A 19,931-nucleotide genomic window follows, 5' to 3' on the forward strand; every position below is an offset into this window, starting at 1 on the left:
ATAGAGATGCTCTGTGGAAGGTATTAAGAATATATGGTGTGGGAGGAAAGTTGTTAGAAGCAGTGAAAAGTTTTTATCGAGGATGTAAGGCATGTGTACGTGTAGGAAGAGAGGAAAGTGATTGGTTCTCAGTGAATGTAGGTTTGCGGCAGGGGTGTGTGATGTCTCCATGGTTGTTTAATTTGTTTATGGATGGGGTTGTTAGGGAGGTAAATGCAAGAGTTTTGGAAAGAGGGGCAAGTATGAAGTCTGTTGGGGATGAGAGAGCTTGGGAAGTGAGTCAGTTGTTGTTCGCTGATGATACAGCGCTGGTGGCTGATTCATGTGAGAAACTGCAGAAGCTGGTGACTGAGTTTGGTAAAGTGTGTGAAAGAAGAAAGTTAAGAGTAAATGTGAATAAGAGCAAGGTTATTAGGTACAGTAGGGTTGAGGGTCAAGTCATTTGGGAGGTGAGTTTGAATGGAGAAAAACTGGAGGAAGTGAAGTGTTTTAGATATCTGGGAGTGGATCTGGCAGCGGATGGAACCATGAAAGCGGAAGTGGATCATAGGGCGAAAATTCTGGGGGCCTTGAAGAATGTGTGGAAGTCGAGAACATTATCTCGGAAAGCAAAAATGGGTATGTTTGAAGGAATAGTGGTTCCAACAATGTTGTATGGTTGCGAGGCGTGGGCTATGGATAGAGTTGTGCGCAGGAGGATGGATGTGCTGGAAATGAGATGTTTGAGGACAATGTGTGGTGTGAGGTGGTTTGATCGAGTAAGTAACGTAAGGGTAAGAGAGATGTGTGGAAATAAAAAGAGCGTGGTTGAGAGAGCAGAAGAGGGTGTTTTGAAGTGGTTTGGGCACATGGAGAGAATGAGTGAGGAAAGATTGACCAAGAGGATATATGTGTCGGAGGTGGAGGGAACGAGGAGAAGAGGGAGACCAAATTGGAGGTGGAAAGATGGAGTGAAAAAGATTTTGTGTGATCGGGGCCTGAACATGCAGGAGGGTGAAAGGAGGGCAAGGAATAGAGTGAATTGGAGCGATGTGGTATACCGGGGTTGACGTGCTGTCAGTGGATTGAATCAAGGCATGTGAAGCGTCTGGGGTAAACCATGGAAAGCTGTGTAGGTGTGTATATTTACGTGTGTGGACGTATGTATATACATGTGTATGGGGGGGGTTGGGCCATTTCTTTCGTCTGTTTCCTTGCGCTACCTCGCAAACGCGGGAGACAGCGACAAAGTATAATAAAAAAAAAAAAAAAATAATTGTATTTAATTATTTGCTATTATCCGGAATAATAATAAGTCATTTTTCATACAACAAAGGAAGCTATTAGCGCTCGGTAATGTGATTCTGTAACCACTGCTAGTGAAGTGATTATTTGATGAATTGGCAACAAAGTGTGTGGATTATTATTATTTTTTTTTCTTATTCCTTCAGTAATAGACCAGTTACGCAGTATGTGTCGACGACTGATGATGCTGGGTAGTGTGTGTGTATGTGTGTGTGTGTGTGTGTGTGTGTGTGTGTGTGTGTGTGTGTGTGTGGGGGGGGGGGGGGGGGGGGGGGGGGGGGGGGGGGGGGGTGGGGGGGGGGGGGGAGCAGGTGCCCGGTAACTGTGAAATTTCTTAATGCTACAGCTCTCCTGGGTATACGCAGGGCGACATTGAACTAGTGGATGCTGCTTCTTATTTTGTCCTGTGTATATATATATATATATATATATATATATATATATATATATATATATATATATATATATATTGTTACGAATTCAAATATAATATATACTGGCAGGGTCGCCAATTTATATTGTTACGAACTCAGTACTTATTATAGCAAGGTCGCCAGCAACATATATATGTTACAAATACTCTACTGGTCCTCGTCTTTGCAAGGACGGTAGATTTGTAATATAGCACAACTCAGGATAACGCTATCTTAACGTTATAGGGTTAAACAAACACAAAGGTTAGAATTACTTATAATGAAAAGAATTCAAATGTACAAGGTGAACACATAAATCAGGCACGAATCATTTACGTTAACACTGAACATGAGTTTAACACTGAACATATGTTAACCATTCCAGATAAGATTTCAAACCAGGAGATCTCTTTCCGTTGACACTTTGCTCGATAGCATTACATTTAGTTAGATTCTGACGTGACACAGTAAACATAATCGTTGCACTTAGCTAACCTGACGCAACACAGTAACATCATTGTTATACTTAGTTAAGCTTGACTTGACACAGTAACATATCATTACACTTAGTTAAGCTTGGCATGACACAGTAAACATCTTACAACCTAGTCATACTTGACGGGACACAGTAACATATTACAACCTAGTCAAACTTGACGGGACACAGTAACATCTTACAACCTAGTCATACTTGACGGGACACAGTAACATCTTACAACCTAGGGCAGCGGTGGCTACGGGGTTCGAGACAGGGAAAGCCTACATTACCTTTTGTTGTTGGGCTCGAGACTGGTGAAGGAATCAAGGTCTCAGACGATTGTCTGAGCTTTTATCCGAATGACCAACAAGGCAGGAACAGCTGGCCACGCCTCGACCCGCCACCTAGTTCTGCTATAGGTCACAATGACACAATTGCCCTTGATAGGTCAAGAGACTGGTTGTCATGCCCTCTCCTCGACTTGATTGGCTGAAGGAGGCCTAAGGTCCGGCCTACACATGTGGCGTGCATCCAGCCTCCTCTGTTCCTTTGTCCACGCCGGCAGCGGGCGCACGTGACGACATACCGTAGCGGTTCCCATGGTTGGACCTGACGCCGTCGACCTGACGTTTGGGTGTTACAGGGCTGGTCAAGGTCTGGGTCAAGACATGATTACTAAGGCAATCAACACGGTCAGGGAGGGTGAGATCCGGGCCGATAGAAGCCGCTCCCTACACCCAGGACACGTCATACACAGAGATACACCAAGACACATACGAACCACGTGGACACAAACACACGTGTTCCGTAACACCCCCCTCCTTAAAGGAGAAAATTCCTAGAAGAGGAATTTTCTAGCGTCAAGAGCGGGATAAACAATCGGCTAACACATTATGTGCGCCAGCAATATGGTGAATATCTAACTATACTCTTGAAAAAGAAACAAGGCCCACCTGATTAATATCTGACTCCGATCCCATAACTTCTTAACATTTTGAAGGGTTGGTAGTCAGTACTGATTGCCTGAAGGACAAATATATAAAGTGTTATAACACAAATAACAGACAAGGGTTCCTTCTCCATGGTGGCTATCTGTTTAGGCTCAACCTTCTTTCTGTCCTCCTGCACGAGGACTTCAGCGTCAGCATCGCTGGCATTCACAGTTAATCTGGTTGGAGCCTGCAAAATATAACAGTTAAAAAAAGTAGTGTTCCTAATTGATGAGAGAGACTGTCTCACACTGCTCATTCCAAACATCAACAACTGTCAAAGGGGATTGCGAGTGTTGCAAAATTTACAATGACATCCTACAGTACCCAACCATATCCGAGTAACACCAGTTCTCTCACACCTCCGCCCGGGTCCCAGGTCTCCGAGACACTCGTAGCTAAGTCGTCGGCTTCCTCACACGCGGCTACCGCTGGACGTAAGATGATGCAGACTGGCACCGTCGGTTCCAAGGGGAGAGGTTCACGACTGAAACATCGCTCAGGCATGTTGATGTGGCATAATCTCCAACCTCTGCGCCTATCGGGGATAGAGACAAGGTAATTTGAGTCTCCTACACTCCAGATGATGGCGTAGGGACCCTGAAACCGGGCAACCAAGGGTTGACCTGGCTGCTGTAGTAGAAGTAACACCTCGTCGCCCGCCTCAAACCTTCTCCAACGAGATCGTTTGTCAGGCCATATTGTCCTCCGTTCCGGAGTCTCTCTTGAATGGGCGCGAGACAAATCCTCAGTCTCATCCACTGATTCTTGTACAGACTCAGAATCAGCACGGGAGGTATCACACATCTCCCTCATCTCATCCTCATGGAGAGTCTTCTCTCTTGATTGGGCGCGAGACAAATCCACAGTCTCACCCACTGAATCTCGTTCGGACTCGAAATCAGCATGGGAGGTATCACACAGCTTCTCCTCACTAATTCCATCTTCATGGAGAGTCTTCTCTCTTGAATGGGTGCGAGACAAATACTCAGTCTCACCCACTGATTCTTGTACAGATTCAGAATCAGCACGGGAGGTATCACACATCTTCTCCTCCCTCATCTCATCCTCATGGAGAGTCTTCTCTCTTGAATGGGCGCGAGACAAACTCTCAGTCTCAACGGAGTCCACACCAGGGGAGAGGGTCTCACACAGCTCCCTCTCACTAGACTCACTCGTAGGGAGAGACTTCACTTCCTCCGACTTAACGGAGTCTACCCCAGGGGAGAGGGTATCACACAGCTTCTCGCTGGCCTCACTCACATGCAGAGTCTTTAAGTCCGCCGTGTCAGCGGAGTCTACACCAGGGGAGAGGGTCTCACACAGCTCCTCGCTGGCCTCACTCTCATGCAGAGTCTTTACGTCCACTGTCTCAACAGAGGCTACGCTACCGGAGAGGGTATCACACAGCTTCCTCTCGCTGTCCTCACTCGCATGAAGAGTCTTTAAGTCCACTGTCTCAACGGAGACTATACCAGGGGAGAGGGTATCACACAGCTTCCTCTCGCTGGCCTTACTCGGGGGGAGAGTCTTTAAATCCACTGTCTCAACGGAGACTATACCAGGAGAGAGGGTATCACCCAGCTTCCTCTCGCTGGTCTTCACTTCCTCCGTCTTAACGGCTATGTCCTCAGGCACACGGCCTGCCGTGCCAGCTGTCATAGGCCTGGCACCATCGTGGTTGTAGACTATCTCTGGTACCTCTTCCTCAAGCTGCACTGCCCCCGTGGACTCCACCGGGCCCGTAGGCAACACCGGCACTGGGTTCATCTTCCCACCCGCTAGGTCACTGCCTAACACAACGTCCACGTCTAAGACAGGTAACTTATCTACAGTCCCTACAAGGGCATGGTCCGTAAAGAGATCTGTTCCTACTCTCACATCAACTAGTGGAGCTTCCTTGGGACCCGACAGTCCATCTGGCAACACGCGGTCTCCAAACTCTTCTCGCGGCACCAAGCCATCCAACATCGGGGACTGCAGCGCACCAGAATCCCGTGATACGGTTTCTTTTCGTCGTACACCACATCTACTAACACAACCCTCAGACAGGAACGCATTGTAGTTCCCACAGAACGGATTCTTAACTACTTGATTAACACTCTCGCAACCCCTCACTTTCCTAAGAGCAGGGACAGCCTTACCTACTTTATTAAGTGGACCTACAGCTGAGAAGAGACTTACCGACCTACTTTTGGTAAAGTCTCTGGATTCCTTCGCTCGAGCCCAGCAATCCCTCACCTGGTGCCCAGCCTTGCCACAATAATAACAACTCTTAACTCCGTTGGAGTATTTCCCCTGACTTCTATGAGTTACCGGTAAGGTAGCAGATTCAGGTGGGATTACATTACCACTGGTCCTCCCTCTGTCGTCGTAGCCATTTGAACGTCTGCCCACGTCAAGTTTACTAAACTTTGGTACGAGATGTAAGTTGCCCAACTGGGACGACACTGGTCCCGATGGTGAAGCGTTAAGTCTAAGTCTTTCACGTTCGAGAGCTAACCTAGCTTGTTCAGTCTTCTTCTTCTGCACTTGTAACTGTGCTTGTGCATTGACCTTAGCTATCTCTAGCTGCTTTCGCCAATAACTGAGATCAACATTAACATCACTGGGGATATGGGGAAGGATCGAGACTTTGACCGACGTTAATGATTGAGCGGTATTGTCAACACTGATCAACGACATGATTAATGAATCAAGGAAAGAGATTCCGTTAAGGCAAGAAATATCCTGGCAAGGTCGCCAGTTTATATGTTACGAATTCAAATATAATATATACTGGCAGGGTCGCCAATTTATATTGTTACGAACTCAGTACTTATTATAGCAAGGTCGCCAGCAACATATATATGTTACAAATACTCTACTGGTCCTCGTCTTTGCAAGGACGGTAGATTTGTAATATAGCACAACTCAGGATAACGCTATCTTAACGTTATAGGGTTAAACAAACACAAAGGTTAGAATTACTTATAATGAAAAGAATTCAAATGTACAAGGTGAACACATAAATCAGGCACGAATCATTTACGTTAACACTGAACATGAGTTTAACACTGAACATATGTTAACCATTCCAGATAAGATTTCAAACCAGGAGATCTCTTTCCGTTGACACTTTGCTCGATAGCATTACATTTAGTTAGATTCTGACGTGACACAGTAAACATAATCGTTGCACTTAGCTAACCTGACGCAACACAGTAACATCATTGTTATACTTAGTTAAGCTTGACTTGACACAGTAACATATCATTACACTTAGTTAAGCTTGGCATGACACAGTAAACATCTTACAACCTAGTCATACTTGACGGGACACAGTAACATATTACAACCTAGTCAAACTTGACGGGACACAGTAACATCTTACAACCTAGTCATACTTGACGGGACACAGTAACATCTTACAACCTAGGGCAGCGGTGGCTACGGGGTTCGAGACAGGGAAAGCCTACATTACCTTTTGTTGTTGGGCTCGAGACTGGTGAAGGAATCAAGGTCTCAGACGATTGTCTGAGCTTTTATCCGAATGACCAACAAGGCAGGAACAGCTGGCCACGCCTCGACCCGCCACCTAGTTCTGCTATAGGTCACAATGACACAATTGCCCTTGATAGGTCAAGAGACTGGTTGTCATGCCCTCTCCTCGACTTGATTGGCTGAAGGAGGCCTAAGGTCCGGCCTACACATGTGGCGTGCATCCAGCCTCCTCTGTTCCTTTGTCCACGCCGGCAGCGGGCGCACGTGACGACATACCGTAGCGGTTCCCATGGTTGGACCTGACGCCGTCGACCTGACGTTTGGGTGTTACAGGGCTGGTCAAGGTCTGGGTCAAGACATGATTACTAAGGCAATCAACACGGTCAGGGAGGGTGAGATCCGGGCCGATAGAAGCCGCTCCCTACACCCAGGACACGTCATACACAGAGATACACCAAGACACATACGAACCACGTGGACACAAACACACGTGTTCCGTAACAATATATATATATATATATATATATATATATATATATATATATATATATATATTCACATTTACTCTCAGCTTTCTTCTTTCACACACTTTACCAAACTCAGTCACCAGCTTCTGCAGTTTCTCACCTGAATCGAATCAGCCACCAGTGCTGTATCATCAGCGAACAACAACTGACTCACTTTCCAAGCTCTCTCATCCACAACAGACTGCATACTTGCCCCTCTTTCCAACACTTTTGCATTCACCTCACTAACAACCCCATCCATAAACAAATTAAACAGCCCTGCAGCAAACCGACATTCACTGGGAACCAACCACTTTCCTCTCTTCCTACTCATACACATGCCTTACATCCTTGATAAAAATGTGAATAAGAGCAAGGTTATAAGGTACAGTAGGGTTGAGGGATAAGTCAGTTGTGAGATAAGTTTGAATGGAGAAAAACTGGAGGAAGTGAAGTGTTTTAGATATCTGGAAGTGGATTTGGCAGCGGATGGAATCATGGAAGCGGAAGTGAATCATAGGGCGGGGGAGGGGGCGAAAGTTCTGGGAGCGTTGAAGAATGTGTGGAAGTCGAGAACGTTATCTTGGAAAGGCGAAAGCAAAAATGGGTATGTTTGAAGGAATATTGGTTCCAACAATGTTATATGGTTGTGAGACGTGGGCTATAGATAGAGTTGTGCAGAGGAGGGTGGATGTGCTGAAAATGAGATGTTTGAGGACACTATGTGGTGTCAGGTGGTTTGATTAAGTAATGAAAGGGGAAGAGAGATGTGTAGTAATAAAAAGAGTGTGGTTGAGAGAGCAGAGGAGGGTGTTTTGAAATGGTTTGGTCACATGGAGAGAATGAGTGAGGAAAGATTGACCAAGAGGATATATGTGTCAGAGGTGGAGGGAACGAGGAAAAGTGGGAGACCAAACTGGAGGTGGAAGGATGGAGTGAAAAAGATTTTGAGTGATCGGGGCCTGAACATGCAGGAGGGTGAAAGGCGTGCAAGGAATAGAGTGAATTGGAACAATGTGGTGTACTGGGGTCAATGTGCTGTCAATGGATTGAACCAGGGCATGTGAAGTGTCTGGGGTAAACCATGGAAAGTTTTGTGGGGCCTGGATGTGGAAAGGGAGCTGTGGTTCCGATGCATTATACATGACAGCTAGAGACTGAGTGTGAACGAATGTGGCCTTTGTTGTCTTTTCCTAGCACTACCTTGCACACATGTGGGGGGAGGGGGCTGTCATTTCAAGTGTGGCGGGGTAGCGACGGGAATGAATAAGGGCAGACAGTATGAATTATGTACATGTGTATATATGTATATGTCTGAGTGTGTATATATATGTATACGCTGAGATGTATAGGTATGTACATGTGCGTGTGTGGATGTGTATGTATGTATATACGCGTATATGTGGGTGGGTTGGGCCATTATTTCGTCTGTTTCCTTGTGCTACCTCACTAATGTGGGAGACAGCGACAAAGTATAATAGAATAGAATATATATATATATATATATATATATATATATATATATATATATATATATATATATATATATATATATATATATATATATATGGAGAGAGAGAGAGAGAGAGAGAGAGAGAGAGAGAGAGAGAGAGAGAGAGAGAGAGAGAGAGAGAGAGCGGGGAGACCAAATCGGAGATAGGAAAGTGGAATGGAAATGATTTTGAGAGCTTGGGGCTTGCACATACAGGAGGGTCAGAGGCGTGAGCGGGATAGAATGAAATGGAACTATATGATCCACTAGGGTGGACTTACTGTCAGTGGACTGAACCTGGGCACATGAAACAACTAGGGTAAACTATAGAAAAGTCTGTGGGGACAGAAGAGAATGGATGTAAGTGAATGCCGCCTTTCTTCGTCTATTCCTGGCGCTACCTCTAACGCAAGAAACGGCGATCGAGTACGGATATATATATATATTTTTTTTTTTTTTTTTTTTTTTTTTTTTACTATTCGCCATTTCCCGCATTAGCGAGGTAGCGCTAAGAACAGAGGACTGGGCCTTTGAGGGAATATCCTCACCTGGCCCCCTTCTCTGTTCCTTCTTTTGGAAAAAAAAAATAAAAAAAAAAAGAAAAATAAAAAATAAAAAAAAAATATAAATAAAAAAAAATATATATATATATATATATATATATATATATATATATATATATATATATATATATATATATATACATATGGATGTGTTGGAAATGAAATGTTTGAGGGCAGTATGAGGTGTGAGGTGATTTGATTAAGTAATGAAAGGATAAGAGAGGTGTGTGGTAATGAAAAGTGTGTGGTTTAGAGAGGTGAAGAGGGTGTGGTGAAATGGTTAGGATATATGGAGAGAATGAGTGAGAAGTTGACAAAGGAGATATATGTGTCACATGTGGAGATAACAAGGAGGAGGGCTAGATGCAACTGGAGATGTAAGAGTGGAGTTAAAAGATTTTTGGGTGCTCACTACTCCGTACATAAACAAATTAAACAGCCATGGTGACATCCCCCCCCCCCCCCCCACTGCAGACTAACCTTCACTTGGAACCACATGCTCTCCACTTCTGTTAGTGCACGCTTTACACCCTTGATAACAACTTCTCACTGCTTCCAGCAGCTATATGTTCTCAAGACCTGTCACAAGGCATTTCTATCAATAATTCTATCACATGTTTTCCCTAGAAGCATAAATGCCATATCCTCTTATTTCTCTGACTGTTTCTCACGCACATTCTTCAAAGCAAACATCTTATCCACACATCCCCTACTATTTGTGAAGCCACAGTGTTCCTCCCCAGTCTGATGCTCTGTACATAACTTCACCTTCTCAGTCAGTACTCTCCGATCCAACTTATTAGGTACACCCAACAAACTTACACCTCTGTAGTTTGAACACTCGCCTTTGTCCCCCTGCCTTAATACAGTGGCACTATACATGCAATCCGCTAATTCTCAAGCACCTCACCGTAGTCCGTACATATGCTGAATATCCTAATTAACCAATTGACAACACAGACACCCTCTTTCTTAAGAAATTCAAGTGCAGAACCATCCACTCCAGCAGCCACCTTGCTACGTTTTATCATACACAAGGCTTTCACCACCTTTTCTTCCTTCAGCACACTACTTTTCATGACTCTCTCGCTTCGCTTACCGTCCCGACCCAAACACTTAACATCTCCCACCATCTCATCAAACATATTCAAGAGTCCCTCAAAACACTCACTCCATCTCCTACACACTTCTTCTCTACCACTTACAACTTAACATTTGCTCCCTTCACTGATGTTCCCAGTTGTTCTGTCGTTTCTTACACATGATTAACCTCCTTCCAAAACATCGTTTTCTCTCAGTCACTTGCACTCCAGTCACTTGCAATTCCAGTCACTTGCACTCCTTTCCTGTAAGTACCGCTCATATACCTCTCTTTTCTCTTTCACTAGCAACTTTACTTCATCCCACCACTCACTACCCTTTCTAACCTGCCCACCTACCACCTTATGCATGCCACGCGCATCTCTCGCAGGGCTGTCCCTGAATACCTCCCATTCCTTACCCAATACCCTAGCTTCGTTTACTCTCACCTTTGTCATTCTACACTCAATCTCTCTTGGTATTTCTTCGCACTAGAGTCTTTTCCAAGCTCATTTACTTTCACCACTTTCTTTTCACCAGTCTTCACTCTTGCCTTTGCAAGGTAATGATCATACATCCCGTAAGCTTCCCCTCTCAGCACATTCATATTCAAAAGTCTCTCTATTGCACACCTGTCAATTAGCATGTTATCCTGTAATAATCGCTGACCATCTCTCCGACGCACTTGCGTGTAATTGTGTATGTCTGTGTTTTTAAACCAGTTACTCCCAGTCACCATTTTTTTTCAGCACACAACTCTACAAGCTGTTCACCATTTCCATTCACATTACTGAAACCCTGTGACCTCCATTTATACCCTCAGCCGCCACATTACTTGCCTTCGCCATTAAATCATCCATCACTAATATTAACCCGGTCTCCCTACATGAAAACTGCTGACATATTCACTCAGCTGCTCCCAAAACACTTGCCTCTCATGGTCTCTCTTCTCATAGCCAAGTGCATAAACACTAATTATCATCCATCTTTTTCAATTCACTTTCATTTTTACCCACATCAATCTGGAGCTCACCTCCTTACACTCCTTTACACACTTCCACTACATGTGCTTCTGTAGTAGTGCTACCCCTTCTTTAGCCTGTGCCCTCACTTCACTTCCTGACTTTACAAGTAAGACATTTCTAAACCATTCTTTCCCTTTACCCTTGAGCTTTGTTTCACTCAGAGCCGGAACATCCAGGTTTCTTTCCTCAAACATACTACTACCTATCTCTTCTACCTCTTCTTGTTTACATCCACACAAATTCAGACACCCCAGTCTGAGCCTTAGAGGAGTAGGATCACTCCCCTGCTTGACTTCATCTTTTAGAAACTGAAATACAAGAAAAGGAGGGGGGAGAGGGGGTGGATTTCTAGGCCCCCCCCCCCCCCCCCCCACACACACACACACACACACACACACACACACACACACACACACACACACACACACTTCCGCCCCATTTAGTCGCCGCCACTCAGGCTTCCCTTCAAGGCCAACTTAACCTACCCAAAGTCACATTTCTTACCGATGTATCAAAATTCGCTCAGATAAAGTTAGATGCCATGAAGCTGCGAAAGTTTTTGCCCGTAAAGGAAAGGCCAGACTCATTCTAAGCCAGATCTTAAGTTATTTTAGGTCGAGTCAACGGGACCTTTACCACACGGTTCAGCTATTGTACCTTGAGAGACAAGTTTGCCACCAGATTGCCTCGGTGGGAGACCCCTCAGCTCTCTCCGACCGTCCGGCTAACAGTGCAACTGACATTCCCTGATCTCCGGGAGACACGTTGTGTCGTCATCCATTTGGATCCGTCGACAATTCCTTGCCGTGCGTTCGCTAGCCACTCCATCACATCTCGGGCAAGAATCTGTGAAGCGAGAGTATTACACTCGGGCGGATGTGTTGCGGATGTAAGATGGTGACATTTATCGCAAATAAAATAAGTTTTCTCATTCTCCGCGTCCACGGGGCGAGCTTCGGAGACCATCCAATCTGAGACCTGATTGAGCGGCTTTAAATTGTCCTCCTGGCGAAACACGTCCTTCATGCATCTGCGTGATGTGTTGGCCCGAGCAGCCCATCTCTCTGGCTACGGTTTGACGTATTTTATTTTTATCTCGTGTGTGTGTGTGTGTGTGTGTGTCTGTGTGTGTGTGTGTGTGTGTGTGTGTGGTATTTGTAGTCTTACAGGGCGAGAGTTGTACACTCGTGTTGTCTCGTCTCATAACCTTGTGTGTGTGTGTGTGTGTGTGTGTGTGTGTGTGTGTGTGTGTGTGTACATATATATACAGTATCATGTCTTTGCTCCTATGTACACACACACACACACACACACACACACACACACACACACACACACACACACACATCGCAGCCAAAGCAAAGTATCCATTTATCGCCCAACCCTGAGGGGAGGATGAACACCTGGATGATATACCTCTCGTCTGCGCTCCAGGGAGTATAGCTTCACTGTTTTCAATCGTTCGCAATAATTTAGTTCCTTTTCCTCGTTGATATAGGATTTGAAAGATCTCTGGACAGTTCTTAAATTCGCAGTTTTCAACCCGCCTTGTAGGGTGACGTTAGAACGCAGCAATATTGAATTCGTAAAAGAATTATTACCTTCAATTTTATGATCATTGGTTCACCACCTATATCTTGAAGGTTCGCAGGATCCAGCCTATCATCCTTCTGCATGAGGCAGCCGTTGTTTTGTTGTGTTCGCTGAAGGTTAGATCGATAGACATTGTTACTCCAGGATCTTTCACATTATTCATCTGGTTTATGTTAGCGTCAGTATCTGTCTGGTATTCTGGATTGTTTTTGATTCCTTCATTTTACTCATAACGTAGGAGTATTGGAAAGTGAGGGTAGAGCCTTTGAAAAATCTTTCCTGTACGCCTCAGTTTTTCCATTTCATATTTCCAAGTGTAATACGCAGATGTGTGTGTGTGTGTGTGTGTGTGTGTGTGTGTGTGTGTGTGTGTGTGCAGTACGTAGCCAGCCCATACATTCTTCCTCTAAGGCATTTATGATGTTTTTCATGATACGGCCAGTGCTTGCACAGCTGATGTGAAAGGCTCTTGGAAGAACACCAAGCAATTCCCTGTGGGCTGTTTAGGGCGTTCTCGCACTTAAAGTAGTTCTGTTATCATTGTTATTATTATTATTATTATTATTATTATTATTATTATTATTATTATTATTATTATTATCGTTATCCTCTTCAGCAACAATTCATATTTCTATATATTCCTTTTAGTCCTACGTTTGGTATGTCTGTATCCCTTCCTTTATTTTCTGTCTAGTGAATCAGTTATCTCTTTCTTCTGTTCCTTTCGTTCCGTTCCGCTCCGTTCCCCTCGTTCCTTTACAAGTGCAGGCCCAGTGAGTGGCCCTCCGACCTGCAGGGAAGTTGCGCACCATGAATTGTCTTCAGACTCTTTTTCTCTCTCTCCCTGTTAACTTGACATTTCCTCTTCCCAATTGGTTATTCAAAACAGTATATTCATCATACCTGTTAACTTGACATTTCCTCTTCACAATTGGTTATTCAAAACAGTATATTCATCATACCAGTTAACTTGACATTTCCTCTTCACAATTGGTTATTCAAAACATTATATTCATCATACCTGTTTCCCCAGTTTACCTCGCGCTTCTCGCTTATGATTATCGGAAAAAAACAAAAGATCATCAGATGTAGATAGCATTGTCTTGGCTCTCGTGCTCTTGGTATGGTGTTTGTGGCTCGTCTGCGATAGAGGGTTGCCAAAAAGATATTCTTTTCTCACTTTGATTAACGTTGCACAAAAAACAGTGTACTGGTTCTTCAGAATTCTATCTATTCCATTTCTTTTTTCTCTGTGAAAACCAGGGGTTGGGCACGTGGCAGGTTTTGGTCAGTAACACGTGCACGCATTCGTGTGTGTGTGTGTGTGTGTGTGTGTGTGTGTGTGTGTGTGTGTGTGTGTTTTGTGTATGTGTGTGTGTGTGTGTGTGTGTGTGTGTGTGTGTGTGTGTGATAGCCTCAATGGCAGTTCTCCACTTATGCTATTTTTATACTTAAAGTAACACGTCTTAAAACCCATGCATGTAACAGCCGTGAAGAGCTAGGGAAATTTAATACCACACCAAACTCACAGTTGCTCATAAACAACCCGTCACCTCACAGTCGCCTCCCTCATTCTTCAGTGTCATTCAACTCCTCCTCACTCTTACTTTCTTACAACTGTTTTCCACAACCCGCCACTGGTAATTCCACTCCGTCGCAACCCCATCCCTCTCGTCCTTCATGCTAGCTAGCGAGTGATTGGTTAGCAGTCACCGACCAGGGAGGTATATTACTGCGTATTGTGAGGGTTAGTAACGGTGGCTCACTGAACCAGCCCTTCAGTAGCTGTCATGTTTCATTCCTTTGGTCCAGGCAGCTGTCTTTCCTTTCAGCCCCCATCCACATGTGGGCAGATGTCTCTCAGTCCACAGACGTAGGGTCTCTCTATCTCATCTATAGCACGGTTTGTTCTCCGTAACTCCAGATTTTCTCGTGGTGATCGCTACGCGCTTGTCCTGCCTATTGGGTAATTCCCATCTTAAGTACTGGGAAGTGCCCCGCCCGGGACACTTCATCCCTACCTGTATTGTCGTTACCGTATACTCTACTCTCCATCTCTCCCACCCTGATCACAGGAAAATATGGTGAATATATCTCTAAAATGTATATCTCATTCATGGTCAATTTATATGGTAATTTGGATTGAGCATAATTCATCATAGATCAGACAGAAAGTACGACCGGGTCGCATAAAATATGGACAAAACTTTATAAGTATGTGCATAGGAAATGTACTTTTTTAAGTAAACGATAAAATTCCCTCTTTTTTTTTTAAAGTGTGTAAGTTTGAACATATTATTAAGGTTAAATGGTACATCTATGATGTTTGATTACGCATCTCTGTCTTGGTTAGATCTTCATAGACGCAGCTGGAAGGCAAAACTAAGAGAGTGCAGTATGTTGGAACAGTATGAATACCGCATTCAGTAACTGGTAGCGAGTGGAGCGTTACAGTAATTTTAGTACCAAGCGAATTTGAAAGCATTCATAAATTTTATCAGTGGCATTGAATGATTGAAGAGTGTATTGATGTTCGTGTGTTTTGTGTTGGAATTGATTTATGACCGCCAAAGTTTCAGTTCAGTCAGTTTGGGAACGGTTGTAGACGTTTGGTAAACAAAAACAGGTGCTGTATTTAGTCGTACAGCCGAGAAGTGACAAGTTCAGCGAATTGTACATAACGTTTTCTTCAAAACTTCTTTCATGGCTATCATAATATTGTCCCATGCACGTCTCCAGTATGTAGGGATCAGATCAGGACTAGTTTCAGATTAGCCTGTATATAAACGCAAGAAAAAGTGGCTAGGCTAACTTTATACCCTAAATCATGACGAACACACGGACGGACGTACGGACTGGCGGGCGGACAGAGAATATGCCCACCACTCGCTTCGCACAAGGCGCATGAAGTATTGACGAAAGAGGCGAAGTAAGTATATAGGAATGGCACAGTGGCGTGATTCGTAATTTTGTGTGACCGAAGCTCTCTTGGGTTGCGGAGTGCGTGCTTCATGTGAAACCATTGTCATAGAAATGATAAGAAACATCTGAGAATTTCCATACGTATAGGACGTCTTTGGCACCTCCTCTATAGTGACACACACTCACGTATATATATATATATATATATATATATATATATATATATATATATATCTTTCTTTCATACTATTCGCCATTTCCCGCATTAGCGAGGTAGCGTTAAGAACAGAGGACTGGGCCTTAGAGGGAATATCCTCACCTGGCTCCCTTCTCTGTTCCTTCTTTTGGAAAATTAAAAATATATATATATATATATATATATATATATATATATATATATATATATATATATATATATTACAAAAATGAGGTTAAAGAAGGAAGAAGTATCCAAAAATTGTCAATTGCGGAGGGTCGTGGTGCAGTTTAGTTTTGTCCTGGGTAACCAACCAGTAAAATGGCTTGAGCGGTTACTATACCCTCCAGCTTCATCCTACAGGTGTAGTATCCCATCATTTGCTCTGTGTCTCTCGAATCACATAAAACCTGCAAACAGCAGTAAAATCGGTCAGGCAGATCTCATCCGTCTTATGGTGGTGTAGCAGAATTTATTTATCGAGCCCCAAAAATACGGATGCGTGAATTAATTCTCCGAAAGTGAATTCAAATGATTGAGTTAATTGTGTGAATTTTTTTTTTTTTATTCCGTAATGTCCAGGCTTTCGAACTATAAATATTAGTCTCAATCTTGTTAAGGAACTGCTGAGGCGATGTTTAGAAAACGGGAACTCTTGGCAAAGCCCGACCAGCACAGGAATCCCCACCGTTTCTTGCTGGTGCGTCACGTCAGTTCAAGTTTGTCTGGCATTAGATTGTGGCTTTTATGTGGAGAAATATGACGTAATATGTCTGTCTTCATCAGTACACGCACACACAAACACACGCAAGAATACATTCACTTGTCATGCTTATTGTCTGTTATTTTGATAGTGAGTTCCGCGTATTGTGAGCTGGCGGAGACTGCTTGAGGTAAAAGCTCCTCTCTATCACGTGTGGCAGTATCCTGTGTGTGTGGTACATATGTTTTGGAATTCAATTTCTCTGATAATGTCTCCCGTAAAGTAACTTTTATGGTAGCGTATGAACGTATGCTTTTTCTCTTGGAGATCTCGCTGTCATAATCACTCCCGGACACAGTCGAGATATAATATAACATTGAGCACATGTATTTAGTATTTAGGAGATGTACAACCGGTAGGCGCCTGGATGGTGTTGTGGTAAGCGTTACTAACTTCTAATCCAGTGTTCTGGGTTCGATCTCTTGGACGGTACACAGCTTACCCAACTGTTCGTCTTTCTCAAGGTTGGTAGATGAGTGAGCATCAACTTCGGGTGGGAGTAAAGCAACCACAGTTATGACAGGCATAGCCAGCACACAGCTTAGTCTAGCTCGGCTCGAGTTAACCTAGTGGTGTTTATGGCCCGCCCCTCTGACAGGCTGGTGAGCCTACCAAAGGTTGGTACGTTTACTTCTAGTCTTGGTGTTGTGATGTTGAATTTAGTTAAGATGTTCATGGAAACTGCTTAAACTTCCTGATCGTGTAATTGTTAACCCCCCTCGAGCACGACCTTGTGCGACACTTGAGTACTACGATACGAGTCAGGGTCAGGTCTCAGGCCGTTCTGTCATACCCAAGGGCCGCACAGACTTTCTGAATGGGTTTTGAAGATATGTTGATCCTGCATACTTGATGGTTGTGATTAGCGTACCTTGCATCATCCCTTTAAGGTGTGGTGAAGTCCAGTTTACTCTAATGGAACTTCTTGGAATGAGGACGTGCTACGCTGCATATAAACACGCTCTAGTCAGCGAGGGAGAGGAGAGAGGATTGGTCAGGCGTTGATATATACCTCGTAATCCCGATGAAGGAAAATAGTGCTAGTGGCAAAGTTAGGGAACAGTTTATTTTCCGTGCATACTTTTGTGAAATAAGAAACCAGTAATAAGAAACGTACCGTGAATGTTATATCCTGACAGTGTTCATATAAATGCGTCCATTGGGAACAAGCAAACGGGAAGCTTATATATATATATATATATATATATATATATATATATATATATATATATATATATATATATACACGTGTTCGCCGTCCCATGTTAGCACCAGGAACAGACAAAGAAAGACCGCATTCGCTCACATCCATTCTTTAGCTGTCATATGCAGCGCACCGAAACCGCAGCTCCCTATCCACAACCAGGCCCCACAGGCCTTTCCATGGTTTCTCGCTCTCTCCCGCATCGCATGTTGTGGTTCAGTATATTGATTGCACGTCGACCCCTCCATACCACATCGTTGCAATTCACTCTATCCCGTGCGCACCTTTCACACTTCTGCATGCTCAAGCCCCGATCGCTCAAAAGCTTTTTTCTCCCCATTCCTACATCTCCAGTTTAGTCTCTCCGTTCTCCTTGACCCCTCCACTTCTGACGATGTATACGTCCTCTTCGTCAACATCTTCTCAGTCATTCTCTCCATATGTCCAAACCATTTTGAGCACACCCTCTTCAGTTCACTCACCCTCCCTCCTCTTATTACCACACCTCTCTCTTACCCTTTTATTATTTACTCGATCAAACCACGTCACACCACGGATTGTCCTCAAGACATTTGATTTCCAGCACATCCACCCTCCTCCGCACATCCTCTATCTGTAGCCCATGCCTTGCAGCCATACGACATCGTTGGGACTATGTATTATATTTGAATGTTGTGGCTGGAGAAGGCAGAAGAAAAGTGGAGACTTTCTTGATAACTTTTGTGGGTATAAAATTGAGACGAGTGAAGCTGGCGAACTCGCGGGTGTCCCAGCTCTGCTGCCTCCCCTTACTCATTCTAGAGCACTTCATCCACAGTTACTGCCGCCAGCTAGATGATGTGGAAGTTATTTTTCTAGGAGTGAGAGAATAGGCCGTCGCACAAACAAAGCATATCTCATAAGGTAGGGTAAAAGTGGGGTCATACGTTGTGGTGTCAGTGAGGAAAGACAGTGGTGTGTGCAGAGGTATGGGACGTAATGGTAGGTCTTGGGGCCGGGTCGTATGGGAAACGTGAACCTAACTTGCCGTTATGGAAATTCCGATGTGGCATTCGAGACATTCTTGTTTTTTTGTTTACCTTGCTGACGACAAGGCTGGTCAGGCGAGACAACAAAAACCACGGTGAAGCATACAACAGAAATGAACCAGTGGAGTATGTTTGAATCCGAGGGTGTCAGCTGTCTTGCAGCCAAACGGTATATAACTTTGGTACTTGAGCGGGAAATATCTGCTTTAGTTCATGTCTGTCATACCTGTCTGCGAACACCTCCAATTTTATACTTTCCTACTTTTTTCAACTATCAAACAACTTGAATTATGTTGTTTGCATTTAAACGTCCACAGTCACCCTCTGCTCTTATACTACAAAAATTACTTTTTTTTTTTTTTTACATTTCTTGTTTACTTTCGTGTTATGTTTGCGTGTATGTTCTTATATATTCATTTAAACGTCTGTATGATTTATGTCATAAGAAAGAAGTTTAGAAAGCAAGCTTTGCTTAATAGGATAATTGATTAGTAATCCCTTTATTTTTTTAATATGTTGGTCTTTTATGAATGGTCAAATTATCATAGAAGCGAATATCAGGTGCCTTGTGTGTATGTAGATTTATTAGAGTAAGTAATAACTTAAGTGATGAACAGTGGGAATCTTATTTATTATAGATAGGAAGTATTTCTTTTTTTTTTTTATAGGTAAGGTTTGTAGGTGCTTTTACATAATTGTGTTTGACTGGGTTAATATCAAATTTCTCAAGTACTATTTTGATTACGGAAAAAAAAAATCATAGTTTTACTTGATAGTAACGTTCAGTTCTTTTGAATTCCTGCTTATTCATAGAAATCACGAAAAGTACGTCGTAATAATATGACATCCCAGATTACACACGCATGTAAGGAAGCTCTCTTGGCGTTACCAAGGGAATCTTTTCAGAAGCCT

General features: G+C 43.6%; 1 protein-coding gene and 1 long non-coding RNA gene across 2 annotated transcripts in view; one reads left to right on the forward strand and one right to left on the reverse strand.

Annotated features, from left to right (window-relative positions):
* LOC139753982 (uncharacterized) overlaps positions 1-19,931 on the forward strand; it is a 285,933-nt gene that overhangs the window by 53,624 nt on the left and 212,378 nt on the right. The window lies entirely within an intron of this gene.
* On the reverse strand, positions 1,869-7,150 carry LOC139754286 (uncharacterized). Its single transcript, XM_071671668.1, has 3 exons — positions 6,541-7,150; positions 3,129-6,464; positions 1,869-2,798 (listed from the first exon to the last, which is right to left on the reverse strand). The coding sequence occupies exon 2, from the start codon at positions 5,847-5,849 to the stop codon at positions 3,483-3,485; it is 2,367 nt and encodes a 788-aa protein (XP_071527769.1). The 5' UTR covers positions 5,850-6,464; positions 6,541-7,150; the 3' UTR covers positions 1,869-2,798; positions 3,129-3,482.

Source organism: Panulirus ornatus, chromosome 16, assembly GCF_036320965.1.
Source record: "Panulirus ornatus isolate Po-2019 chromosome 16, ASM3632096v1, whole genome shotgun sequence".
Lineage (NCBI taxonomy): Eukaryota > Metazoa > Arthropoda > Malacostraca > Decapoda > Palinuridae > Panulirus > Panulirus ornatus.